The sequence below is a fragment of the Idiotropiscis lumnitzeri genome, chromosome 13 (assembly GCF_059441095.1).
Source record: "Idiotropiscis lumnitzeri isolate Australia: NSW breed Sydney's pygmy pipehorse chromosome 13, RoL_Ilum_1.0, whole genome shotgun sequence".
NCBI classification, from domain to species: Eukaryota; Metazoa; Chordata; class Actinopteri; order Syngnathiformes; family Syngnathidae; genus Idiotropiscis; species Idiotropiscis lumnitzeri.
In genome coordinates, this window is record NC_142403.1 from 15,466,711 (window position 1) to 15,479,718 (window position 13,008).

The window sequence follows — 13,008 nt, forward strand, 5'->3', positions numbered from 1 at the left end:
CCTGCCAAAGTCACAAATACAAAAGGACCAAATTTTCTCTCCGTGTGGTTGCAGTGCGACTCAACACGTGCGCCTCCGGTCCGTGTCGCAACGGGGGCTCGTGCAGGGAGGAGGCGGGGAGCTACAGATGTGTGTGTCCTTACAGGTTCACCGGTAAACACTGTGAAGTGGGTGAGTTGGCCTCACGCACACACACACACGCAGAAAAATGGATTTAAAGCGTTTTGGGATTTTTTTTTTTATTTTATTTATTTTTTTTTTTATCAAAGTTTGAAAAATATTTCATTTAGGGAAGCCTGATCCATGCGCGTCCAGTCCTTGTGTGAATGGAGGGACATGCTTCCACTACATCGGGAAGTACAAGTGTGAGTGCACGGACTTGTTCACTGGAAGACACTGCGAGGTCAGCACAGCTACATCCGTGCACCATCACCCAGGTCAGCCATCACAGCGTGTACTTCCCGCCCACCCAAATATTTTGTAAATGAAATTATTGTTTTAAGAAAAATATACAAGAAATGTTCCTATAAAAATCATGACTTGTTTCTCTTAAAAGGCAAAATGATTCTTTTCTTTTTAAAAAAAACAAAAGTATGTTATTCTTCTACTAGTCAAACATTTTACCCTAAAAGGAAAAAAATGTTATACAGGCAATATGCAGATTGTTTTTCTTGTCAGAAATGTCTTTTTGTAAAATTGGAACTTTTTCCCCCTGAAATATGTCAGTCACATTGTTATATTTTCCACTCCAAATAATTCTTATGTTATAATTCCAAAAAAGACAATTTCTTTGAATAATACAACTTAAAAAAATAGAAAATAATTAAAGAAATATATTCTCATTAACGTTTGCTTTTTTGAAACCTCATCAAGATGATGCTTTTCAAAATGAAAGTCCAGCTTTATTTTTCTTGTCATATTCGTTTATATTTCTATTTTAATTAAACATTATTCTTTTGGGATTATGCCTTTAAAAAACAACAATATTATTTTCAGAAAAGTACATTGTTCTCAGAAAAAAAATGTATTTGTGAAAAATACCAAATTATTTTCATTGTATTAAAAAATACTCACAATAAATATGAGATTATTTTATTTAAAAAGACATTCTTAAAAAATACATTCTGGGGAAATTATGTCTACAGCCACCATTCTTGAAAAAAAAATTGTCGGAAGAAACTAGTTTGTCAATGAAAGATACCTTTATATTTTCATTATATTTAAATCATTCTCCAAAAATGAGACTAGTAAAAATATTTAGTAAAATTAAGTCTTTTTTTTTTTTCATGCTCACTTTTGACTTAAGTCTTGTAATGTTACACTCCGCCCCAAAATAGGACAATATTCTGGTACTATTCCACTTTAAATCTGACGCACCCCCGGGAATGGCGCTCCGATGATGTGGCTGTGTCCGTGTGACGCTAATCTTAGCGTAGTTGCTGCCCTGTAGCAGCCCGAGCCTTTATACAAGTGAGTAAAAGCTATTTCAAGTCAAAGCCCAGGACACATGAGCATTGACGCCCAGCTCATTTTAGCCTCGATGTTCCCATGTTGCCGTTGCCATGTCCCGGAGGACCACTTCACTTGAAATATTTTTCTATTTACTATACAGAGTAGTAATTTCATATTTAAAGGAATGCGTTAAAAAATATATAGATCCTAGTTTGTCATTCAAATAGCCCAACGAACATGGCTGCTATGTAACATTTTATTCCCACTGGCGCTGGTGGTATTGAGCCCCATGAATTCTGCCTAGTGACAAGTGACAATGCAAACATGACCCAGGAAGTAGCCTGAAGTGTTTTTTTTTATTTGTGTTTTCTGAAGACTTTTTTGGGTGTATAAAAAAAATAAATATTAAATATAATATATATATTTGCCCCCCTCCTCGATGCTCCCCTCCAAGGAAAAAAAATCCTAGCTTCAGTGACCATATTAAACTTTTTTCTTAAAACACATATTGCTACTCTTGCAATATAGTAATACAATTTATTTTCTAAGAAAATAAAAAAAAATGCTTATGACGACTTTGCCCCCCTCAAAATATTTTTTTTTCCCGAAATGATATTATTATTACTTTGTTGACAAAATACATTACTGTAATATGTCACCTTTTTAGAAACTACAATACTCGTAATCATTGCAATTTTTTTCATGCACATTTATTTTTTTTTGCTTTTATTTACTTCGATAACCCCCCTAAAAAAATCTATTACATTTTCTTTTTTAACAATTTTCTTTTAAAACGATATTATTCTTTTAAATTAATTTTTACAGTACGATTATTTTTGTGGTATAAATTATTACTATTATATCATTATTCTTGTAATATTGAAACTATTTAAACAAATATTAAATATTTTATTTCTGACATTCTTGCTTGCTAGCATGCTAACAAATGCCACATAATTGCTGATATTTCAGAGGTGGGTTGCGGGCCGCCGTCGCAAGTGGACCACGCCGTGGTTCAGTTTTCGTCCACCTTGCCGGGATCGGTAGCCGTTTACCTCTGCCAGGCGGGATACGTGGCGGTGCCCAGAGCCACACAGAGCGTCTGCGGCGTCCAGGGCGACTGGAGCCAGCCGCCCGTCTGCGAGGGTGCGTACAACACACAAATACACGACAATATGCAAAGACGTTTGGACATTTATTCTATATCCTTGAGATCCACCTTTATCGACATACGAGCACGCTCACATTCAGAATCTCTCCAACATTATTTGCAAAAAAAAATCTACTCAACCTGAACATGACTATATTGAAGTGAGGTTGAATAATTTCATGTAAACACAAGTCGTGCTTTGCTGCCATCTTGAGGCGTCTATGGGCAATTATTAACCTTTTTCAATGACTTGCTGATTTTCGCGATTCGCAGCTCGGCACCTATGACCTTGCAGGATATCAAAAGAAATGCTCAAACGGATTTTCAGACACAAATGATGCTTATATCCATCCTCCAGAACTTAATGAATGCTCATCTGAGCCGTGCGTCAACGGCGGAACGTGTCGCAACCACGGAGAGTCTTACGTGTGCGACTGTGAGCAAGGCTATAGTGGGAAACAGTGTCAGATAGGTGAGTGCTTCGTTGCTGTTGTTTTTTTTTTAATTTTAATTAATTTGTAAAAATGTAATACATATATATGTAAGACATCAACGAGTGCCTGTCGGAGCCATGCAAGAAAGGAGGAACCTGCGAGAACCAACCGGGGTCTTACTTGTGTCGCTGCCCAGCGGGCCTCAAAGGACGCCACTGCCAAACAGGTACACCCAAAACAACACTCTAACTGACATTCAAATGACATGTTAACCGCACAAGGTGCTGCATAGGCCAAAAATAACATTTACCTCTCATACAAATAAAAAAAATAAACCCCTTACACATCCCCAAAAAAACTTTACTCAATAGAAAAAAAACAACTCATACTCTTACTTACAAGTGGGTGTGCTCTTGTTGACTGGATTGTTTTTGTTGGAAAATAAGGGCCTCAAATGTGGTCATCATCACATTGTGAATGTGTTTGTCTGTGTGTGTGCGTGTGTGCGCATATATGTGTGTGCGTAGAGCAGGACAGCTGCGAGTCCAACCCGTGTCTGAACGGCGGGATGTGTCGTGCCTACAAGAAGGCGTACTTGTGCACATGCAAAGAGGGCTTCTTCGGTGACCAGTGCCAGATGTGTAAGTGGCTTTCCATCCTCCTCCTCCTCCTCATCTTCAAGTTCAGCCAGTACACACGTTTTTTTTTGGACCAGCATAGTAGCAAGTTTTTGACTGTGTCGCCCCCTAGTGGAGGATCCCTGTGTACTGCATCCCTGCGGGAACAGGGGCGAGTGCAGGAGCGACAGGCGAGGAAACTACGACTGCGTGTGCAAAGCCGGACACACTGGGAAAGACTGTGAGAAAGGTTGGACATCTTTATTTTATTTTATTATTTATAGGGTTTCATTTTATTTGTCTGTTTTAGCTAGTTCCATCCCTAACTACCTACCTTATCTTACCTGCACAGGTACTGATTCACATAGTTATCTATTCAACTACATTGGTCCCTAACTTTCACCCTTGCTATCTACCTGCCTAGCTCCACCAATCTAGTTACCAGATTAGCTCTAGCTCATAAACTACGTCCTTACCTGCCTCAAAAATGAACAACAAACTAAGTAACTGACTGACTGACTGACTAGCTAACTACCTAACGTAGTTCAAAGTTACCCACACAGTTACTGTCATACCTAGCTACCTACCTACTGTACCAAGATTACCTGTCAACCTACACCAAACTACCATTACTTGACTTTACTTGCTACCTAGTTAGCAACCTACCCAGCCACCTTCCAAGCAAACTACCAACCTCCCAATATCGTTACTATGTTGTGTTCCACGTTAACTATCTATCTAACTAACTTCTGTCCTACCTAGCTTCCCACGTATCAAGCTACCAAATTACAAATCCTATCACTTTGGTTATCTACCTAGCTCCTGAAATACCTCGCTAGCTACCTACATACCGGTACTTAGTAATTAAATTAGCCATCTATCTATATACCCACTTAACTACCAACCTGCCATTGTAACTTAGCTACTTAGCTACTGACTTACCTAGCTAACTACCAACATATCCCAGCAAAATAGCAATCCTCAGCTAGCTACATAGTTAGCAAGCTAGGTCACTAGTTAGCTCCCTACCAAATTGCCTGTGCACAAAACTATGTCAAAAGTTTAACCACGGGAGTGTTCCGCTGTATATTGTGTGATGGCTACCCTTGCCGGTCGTCATGTTCTGCCAACTGTTCCTAGATCTGCTGCCTCCCTCTGGCTTGCACGTGCAGCGTGTGGAGGAGAGCGAGATGGAACTGCGCTGGGACCAGCCGGAGGCATCCTCTGCAGCGTGGCTGAGCGGCTTTGTGGTGACGTATGCGCCGCACGGCCGTGGAGGCGCCCGCAAGGTTGACTTTCTGGACCGGCAGAGCAGGCGGCACATCCTGCGAAGTCTGGTGCCTGGCCTGCTCTACAACATCTCGACTTACTCCATCAAGCGCAACGCCAACAGCGACCACGTCAGCAGGCCAGCCACCGCTCTCATACGCACCAGTCAGTGACAGACACAATACGCACTTTTCTCGCAGTGATTACTGAAATGCTCTCACACTCAAATCGTCTCACACCGGGATGCTCATGAGATATTCTGAAATTGTACTCGTATAATATACTGAAATATATTTCGATAGTGCGAATGAGAGCGTTTCAGGAGTGTGTAATCAGAGTGCTTCGTTAGTGTTTGTGAGAGAGGAGTGTGGCGAGAGCTTTTCATATGTCGTGTGAGAGCATTTCAGTAGTATGTCATCTTCCGGGCAGCCTCTCACGCATTCAAGTAGTTGTGCTCATGTTGACTGGACTGTTTGTGCTAAAAACGAAGGGCCACGGCGTGTGGAGCGTCTGCTGGTGCTGAACGTGTCGTCGTCTGAGGTGTGGCTGAGCTGGAGCCTCAACCTCAAGACTACCCGCCACGCACCCGTCAGCAGGATTCGTGTCACTCTCACGCCCGAGGACGGCGGTAAAGCGCACACGGCCCTGCTCAACGCAACCACCAGCGAACACGCCTTCAGGTCAGACCCGGAAGCCACAGCGAACCAGTCACCGATCAATACCAACTATTTAACTTTCTAACGCGCAACCTGTCCACTTTGCTCCCTTGCCTACAATCCTTTCCCCATAGCTAGCTTGCTACCTACCTACTTTTCAACTAAGTAGCTAACTTGCTCACAAGCTAGTCACTTACTGAACCTACATTGCCTATTGGCTAGTGTATGTATTTTCTTACCACCAGAGGGTGCTGTTGCACAACTCTCCATGTTGTAATGTAACATCAACCGTCATGTTGATTTCAGTTCTCTACTTCCTGCCCACAAGTACACAGTGGACGTGTTGACCCAAAGTGGACTCAGACCCGATGAGTTTCCCTCAACAAGCCATTCGGCAGGACCCTTGCACTTTTGGACCAGTAGGATTTTTTTTATTTTTTATGTTGTACCACATTGTGATACTAGACTGCAGGTATGCAAGTCTAAATTCAGATGTGTGTAGGCTGTAAAAACTAGTTAAAAACAAATAATTACTTAACAGTATTTTTTTCGAATTGTTTTTTTTTAAAATCAAGAATAAAGTATTTCTTCAAGAATAAATTGCACTTTTTATTCCAAGAAAGTCATGATTTCATTGATTCCCTGCCCTCGTTTTTCGAAAGATTAAGCATTTTATTTTTTAAAAGAAAAAAAAAAAATTTCTGAAAAAAAGTTTTAAAATTTTTTGTAGAAATTCTTTTTGTTTTTTCAAAACTGATATAATTCTATGTTTTTCCACGTCGCCTTCAGGGCCGCTTCCCCCGCAAAATCTGTCGCTGGCCCACGTCACCGCCAACTCAGCTGCCATCACCTGGACCCGCCACCCGGAGCTCGTATCCGACGGCTTTGTAGTGAACGTGACGCGAGGGCTGACCACCAGGAGTCGCTTTCTGGCCGGCGGCCTGCTGGGCTCGTACACGCTCCGAGAGCTGACGCCGGCTCAGCTCTACCGACTCGCCCTTACCTCCGTCAAGAAGGCGGGTCAGGAGCAGGTCCACAGCCAGCCTCAGTACCTGGACTTCATCACCTGTGAGTATCGCAAGTCAATCTAACCTGGGAATTTTCCCCTTTTATACTACCTGTATTCTTTCAGCACAAATATGGAATAGGGGAACCCGATAATTTTTCTATCTTCGTAGGTCGTACCTGAAGCACCTTTCACACTGACTGTACAGTGTCAAAAACATATGCAGATAAACACCAGATCGCCTCTGAATCAACTGATTAGTTTTTTTTCTTTTTCCAAATTAATACAATTGTGACCAATAATCCCTTCTCTCCACGTGGAATTGCGTTTCTTTGGGCTCAGTGCCGATGGAGGCCAGGCCCGGAAGAAGAGAACGACCGAGCAAAGCGGGACGAAGACCGTCTCAGTCTCAGGACCTGGGAGGTGGCGCGGAACCGAGGTATGAAAATAACCAATCAAAATGATGGAAGAAATACGGAGCAGTGGAATGTGAAAAAGGTGGGCGGAATAATAATGAAAAAAACAAAACAATTATTGGACTGACTGATATTCTCTGCAGGTACACTGAAATGATTGACAGGAGGGGAAAGATCACAGCCAAGTTCACACACTTGCCAAGAAAAGCCATTCGACATCGGACCAGTAAGCATAATAGCAAATCTTTTTTTTATCTTTATTATCTTTTTATCAAATCTTTTTTTTATGAGCTGTTATTAGGGCAATGTTTTTTTTTCTTTGACTTGTGAGCAAAAATATTTAAAAAAAAATGAGCATTGTATTATGCTGTAAACTCAATTTGTTTCCGAACAAGCAACAAAGGCTTCAAGCTGTTTACGACCACACCCAGTTGAAGTCAAACTAAACTAAAATAGACAATTACACCTTATGTATTAAAAACAACTAATGCCTTTTTTTCCCCCCACTTTTACCGATGTAGTTTTTTAATCTTGATATAATTTTGGCCATTTCTGGTACTCATTTCATTTTTTTCCCCCCACTTTAGTTTTTCTACAACTGCGTGTTTGTGTGACATTTGTTTACGTTGAGGAGGCCCCCAAAAATCTCTTGCTTAAGTCGTTCCATGTGTGTCTCTAGATTAGGCAAAAGAATCGCTTGTGTTGTTTTTGTTGTTATGTGACATGTTAAGATGTGTTGTTATGCTTTGGTAATTGAATCATGCTGCTGATGACATCATCAGCTCCGTAAAAAGGTCACAAGCGTGACTCCACAGTGTGTTAAATGACTCCTCAATTGAAGTTACTGTAAAGCACTCAGAACAACACATTCTTTTTTCTTTTTTTTTTAAAGAAAGTTGTTTTTAGCAAAAAAAAAACCGAAGTATTAAGGTAAGAAATTTTATTTTATTTATTATTTATTTTTATTTATTTATTTGTATTTATTCAAGAATAAAGTTGTTTCTCTGTAGAAAAGTTGATTCTCAAAAATATTGTTGAAGAATAAGAAGTCACATCTTCTAGAAACAAAATGCAATATTTTTTCAAGATTTTTTTTTTTACAGTTGTTTTGTTGGAAAAAAAATAACTCCAAATCTTTTTGTTTGTGTGATCAAAAATAAAATGTTATTGTTTTTGTTTTTTTTGACAACTCATCTTTCTTCATCATCTGAGTTTTTTAATAAGAAAAATAGCACTGCTCTTTCTGGTCAATGCTTCTTAAATTATCTGTCTACATGTGTTGCTCCACATTTGCATTAATGAGTTACACCGCAACACAGACGCGATTTGATAGCCATCTCATTTTGCATTGTGTTAGAATTACGATAAACAGACGTTTGTAAAACAAAGCAGTGTGTCATTGTCTTTGTTGGGCAATCAACATTAACAAGAAATGGCATTAAACAGCTTGAAGCCATTTTTTTTTTTATTAAAAAAAATGTTCTTGCCAAACTGCTGCTTTTTTTGTATAGTGAGTTGAGTTGAAAGATCTGTTTGTTTTTGCTTGGCAGAACCCCAGCCGCCTGTTCGATTGGAGAGGATGGAGGAGACCACAAACAAAATCAGCCTGGCGTTGGAGATTCAAGAGGAAACCACATCCAGGGCTAAACTTGGTAGGTGTGATGCTGTCACACTTGATTTTCTTACGAGTGAAGACGAAGAGCACACTCGTACATGGATGGACCTTTAAACTGGGCGTCCAGGCCGCTTTCGATACAAAGAAGGCTCGATTATTTTTTTGGGGGGATGCTTTGCTACATCCAGCCCTTGAGCAGGATACAAAATCTTTCACACTAAATTGGTGTTAAATCAACTTAACTTTGGTTGAAAATTTGTGGATTTTAAAGTTAAAGATTATTTTGTAATTTTTACGTATGATGTATATGAAATGCATTTGTGTTATTGTTTCAGAGTTGGCCACGAACTGTCTCATTGTGCCCTGCCTGAATGGCGGTTCATGCAGAAACGTCGGCGGCGACTCGCAAGTCTGCGACTGTGCCACTGGCTTCAAAGGCACACAGTGTGAATTGTGTACGTTTACCTGGACACAGAAGAGTCATAAATATTAATTAACCCTTATGACAAGAAATGTTTTTTTTCCTGTGCTGCATGGCTCATTGGTCTTGGGTAATGATTCTCGCTTAGAGGTCACCAAAACAGTGTCACACATCAGTTGGCTGCTTTTGACACATCTCCACCTTTGTCACATGTGCTACCATATGAGAAGAAATGCGTTTTTTTTCTGCTCGTTGGTCCAGGCGTGTGATTCAAATTTAATGTGCGAGAGCTCTCTAGTTCATCTCCCTGAGGGGATCCTTGTTCTAACAGTATCGCACATCAATTGGCTGCTTCTCCAGCTTTTCGGCCGTTGTCACATGGGTCACTTTATGACAATGGCGTCATTTTCTTACCCGTGTGGCTCGTTGATCTATTGTATGATTCTCGCTTAGGGTAGAAAGGTCGTCCTGCCTTCAACGTCTGGACATGTCTCTTTTTAAAACATTGAGGCCGACCAGTCTGTGGCTTTTGAAATACTACTATGTGCCACTGTTTGATGAGTAATGGTGTTGTTTTTTTTTGCTGTTGCACTTGGGTTATGATTTTTGACCCGGCTTTGAACCCAGGACCTTTGGCAACCAAAGCAAAAAAAACACAGACCACAAGGCTTTAATGACACCCCCACTTGTCACGTGCTAATTAAAACTTCTCGGACTGTGATGCATGGTGGCCAACGTGACAAGTAGAGTGTTTCTTTCCTTCGCACTGTGGCTTGTTGGTTTATGGTATGAGTCGATCTTGTGGTCAGAGAAGTCTGTGGTTCAAATCTTAGAGGAGCTCTCTACATTTTTCTTAGACCATATTGTCACTAAGAGGATAATTCTTTCCCACAAGCGCTATATGGACTCCACAATATTAATTAAGATCAGCAAAAACAGACAACACTTAAGAAAACACAACAAACATTATAAGGTAATGTTCTGCGACACTTTTTGTTTTGTCAGCGATTAATGTGGGAATGAGGCTCCGCAAAAAGATTCATCCTGCATTTTACTGTCGGCTACTTGCACGTTGGCGTACTGGCTCCTTGGCCTTGTGGTATGAATGTTGTGTCAGATGATGGAAGATTTGCAAAGGAGATGACAAACATCAAATATTCACAGTCAAACGTCGGGACAATTTAGAGTGTTCAGTCAACTTACCATGAATGTTTTTGGAACGTGCTAAGCAGATGACCATCGTGCTGCTGCTTGAAGAACTAAGTTAGAAAAATTTAAAAAGTAGTTACCATGCAAGATTTTTTATTTAGATTTTTGTATTTTTCAAGAACAAAAAAGTTATCTTTGAAGAGCTACATACTGATTTTACAGGATATTTTTTTTTTGATATTTATTTTGTAATATTTTTTTAACTTTTAAATTAAAAAAGTAGCAATCTTACAAAATAAAGTCTTGAGTTTTTAACAAACAAAATATCGGCATTGAATTGTAATAATAAATTAATGTACTTGAACGTTAGCATGAAAACAGTTGCTAAGTGAAGGTACGAAAAAAAAAAAAAGATTAATCTGGAGGTGCGAAAAAAGTTGGTCACAGTAAAACCAACCAGTGCTCCGAACCATGAGAAAGCAAAAAATAAAATTAAATAAGTAGATTGCAGAAATAATCACATTGTGATGTTTTCTTTTTTGTACAGCATGCCAGCGAGTGCCTCACCCGTGCACCCGACTCTACTCGGAGACAAAGAGCGTACCCGTGTGGGAGGGCGACGTCTGCCATTACGTGTAAGTCACCAAGTTGCATTTTATTCGGAAACAGAGAGGAGTACTACCAGAATAAAAATGGCACCAGAATAAAAATGCAATCTTGTTAGAAATTGTTTTTTTTTTTCAAAAATTAACAAAAAAAAAGACTCGTTTATTTGCCACTCTACACCTGTTGGGATGCTGTATGTAAAATAGTAAACATAGTGAGTAAAAATTGAGAAGTAAAAAATATGGATAAACAGTAACAGGGTATAATACATGTTAATATGCATGACATTTATTGTTTACAACCTTAATAAAAATAATGTCATGTTTTTCTGAAAGAAAAAAAAAACTGAATAAAGTATTTTTAGTTGTACGTGTAGTATTTTATTTTCCGAGAAAAAAAAGTTAAAAAGTTAAAGTACATTTAATAAGGGGGAAAAAACTCTTAGAAACATTTTTTTCTATTCTAGAAAATCAGAAGAAATATTTGGTACTTTTATGAGAAGAAAATTGCAAAAATTAATTTTAGATTTTTTTTATTTTTGTATATTTTTTCATTTGAAAAGCCCACTTTTAAATGTTTTTTTTTTTACCAAAGAAGCAGTTGTCATAGTCATACATTTGTTAAGAGGAAAAAAAAGTAGTCACTTTAGAAGGATAAGCTTTTCCTTAAAAATATTTAACATGTCAAATGAAATAAAACTTTTTTTCCCCGTTAAATTTAAACTTTTATTTATTTCTAATCCTTGTTCTTTTTTTCCTTATCTTCTTTCCTTATGTTGTTTTTGCAGGTACAAAAGAACATATAAAGTGCAGCAGGATGTTTGCTACCAAGAAGTTTGTGAATCAACACTTCCAACGAAAAGTCAGGGTGAGTACAAATCGGATGTCACAAAGTTAAAATAAGACAAAGTACTAATTATTTTATCATCTCCTACAGTAACCGTCAGAAGAACAAGCAGACAACAGTGAAGGTTTGTTTGCTTTGCTTAAATTGCATAATAATCACAAGAAGCAGTTGTAAAATCCCTAAATTGGCATGGCTAAAAATTTCTAAAAACTACAAAATTGGACGAAACTTTCCATGAAAAATGAAAAGGTCAAACAAGACCCAAAACATCAGCAAATTGCTCAAGACTTCAGCGCATCATTTTGTAACCATTAAGTAAGAAATTAAACTTGTAAGTCAAGGTAACAATCTATTTGTGCATTGTTGCGTTTCTTGACATGTGATGTGTTTTTATTTTTAAATTCTAGAACATTTGGAGGCCGGCGCAAGGACCCTCACTACGGATATGTCCACGTTGGTGTTCATAATGTACTTGAACTAGCTTGTTGCGAGATAAGATAAGATTAGACGAGGTTACGCTGGTGTTGTTGATGCCATACCATCCTGTCAGGACACACTGTAACATTTCAGGCCCCAAAACGTCCGACAGTCTCATCGTGAATTGCAGGAATTCATCTCTCCTTCCCTCTGATGATGGCGTGTTTTCTTTGTAAAATATTTTGATTTTTATTATTATTGTTATGTGTTGGCAGGCATCACTGCTCGTTATGCTGTAAATAGTGTTCATAGGCCAATTTTGTAGGTGAATATTTTAATAATAAAAATGTTAAAATGTCCAGTGGGTTTATGCCTTTTCTTCTTGGAGTTATACATTTATTTATAGTATAAGCACCTTTACAAATACAAGAATAGCATACGTAACCGCGTAGCCCCCTCCAAAATACCTACCCATAATCATAATCATATTATATAAAGTGCCAATGGTTGGATTGAAATTGGAGGATTTCACAGTCACTTATTATTTTTTTTATTCACAAAGACAACTGGGATAGGCTCCAATACGCCCGCGACCCCGGTGAGGATAAGCGGCTTGAATAATGGTTGGATGAAAGTATAATACCATTTCAGCATAATTTTATAGTTATGTGAATGTTTTGGACTTGTCTATTTTTGAAAAAAAAAATCTTGGAGTATTCTGCTTTTGTAATTAAATTACTTTTTCAATAAAAGTTAGATTTGTTTTTTCCAAGCTAACTTCTTAATTGTTTAATTTATATCAAATATGTTTTGGTTTTTTTTACCAAAAAAAGGTAATCTTATAAGAATAAATATTTATTTTTCTTTAGTGAAAAGCATTTTTTGAGAAACATTTTGTTTTTTGAATAAAATAGAAATTTTAGAAAATGTGTATTAATTTTACACTGGAATAAA

General features: G+C 38.4%; 1 protein-coding gene across 1 annotated transcript in view; it reads left to right on the forward strand.

Annotated features, from left to right (window-relative positions):
* The window catches only part of sned1 (sushi, nidogen and EGF-like domains 1), a 27,990-nt gene extending 15,623 nt beyond the window's left edge, over positions 1 to 12,367 (forward strand). Inside the window, exons 14-32 of the mRNA XM_088313950.1 lie at positions 55 to 171; positions 291 to 437; positions 2,425 to 2,598; positions 2,961 to 3,074; positions 3,149 to 3,262; positions 3,564 to 3,677; positions 3,787 to 3,903; positions 4,794 to 5,087; positions 5,413 to 5,602; positions 5,885 to 5,997; positions 6,368 to 6,646; positions 6,927 to 7,023; positions 7,144 to 7,226; positions 8,551 to 8,652; positions 8,951 to 9,070; positions 10,733 to 10,820; positions 11,579 to 11,658; positions 11,728 to 11,761; positions 12,045 to 12,367. Coding sequence (XP_088170076.1) covers positions 55 to 171; positions 291 to 437; positions 2,425 to 2,598; positions 2,961 to 3,074; positions 3,149 to 3,262; positions 3,564 to 3,677; positions 3,787 to 3,903; positions 4,794 to 5,087; positions 5,413 to 5,602; positions 5,885 to 5,997; positions 6,368 to 6,646; positions 6,927 to 7,023; positions 7,144 to 7,226; positions 8,551 to 8,652; positions 8,951 to 9,070; positions 10,733 to 10,820; positions 11,579 to 11,658; positions 11,728 to 11,759 — 2,375 coding nt within the window. The 3' untranslated portion in view covers positions 11,760 to 11,761; positions 12,045 to 12,367. The remainder of the gene's footprint in view (positions 1 to 54; positions 172 to 290; positions 438 to 2,424; positions 2,599 to 2,960; positions 3,075 to 3,148; positions 3,263 to 3,563; positions 3,678 to 3,786; positions 3,904 to 4,793; positions 5,088 to 5,412; positions 5,603 to 5,884; positions 5,998 to 6,367; positions 6,647 to 6,926; positions 7,024 to 7,143; positions 7,227 to 8,550; positions 8,653 to 8,950; positions 9,071 to 10,732; positions 10,821 to 11,578; positions 11,659 to 11,727; positions 11,762 to 12,044) is intronic.
* The last annotated feature ends 641 nt before the right edge of the window (positions 12,368 to 13,008 follow it).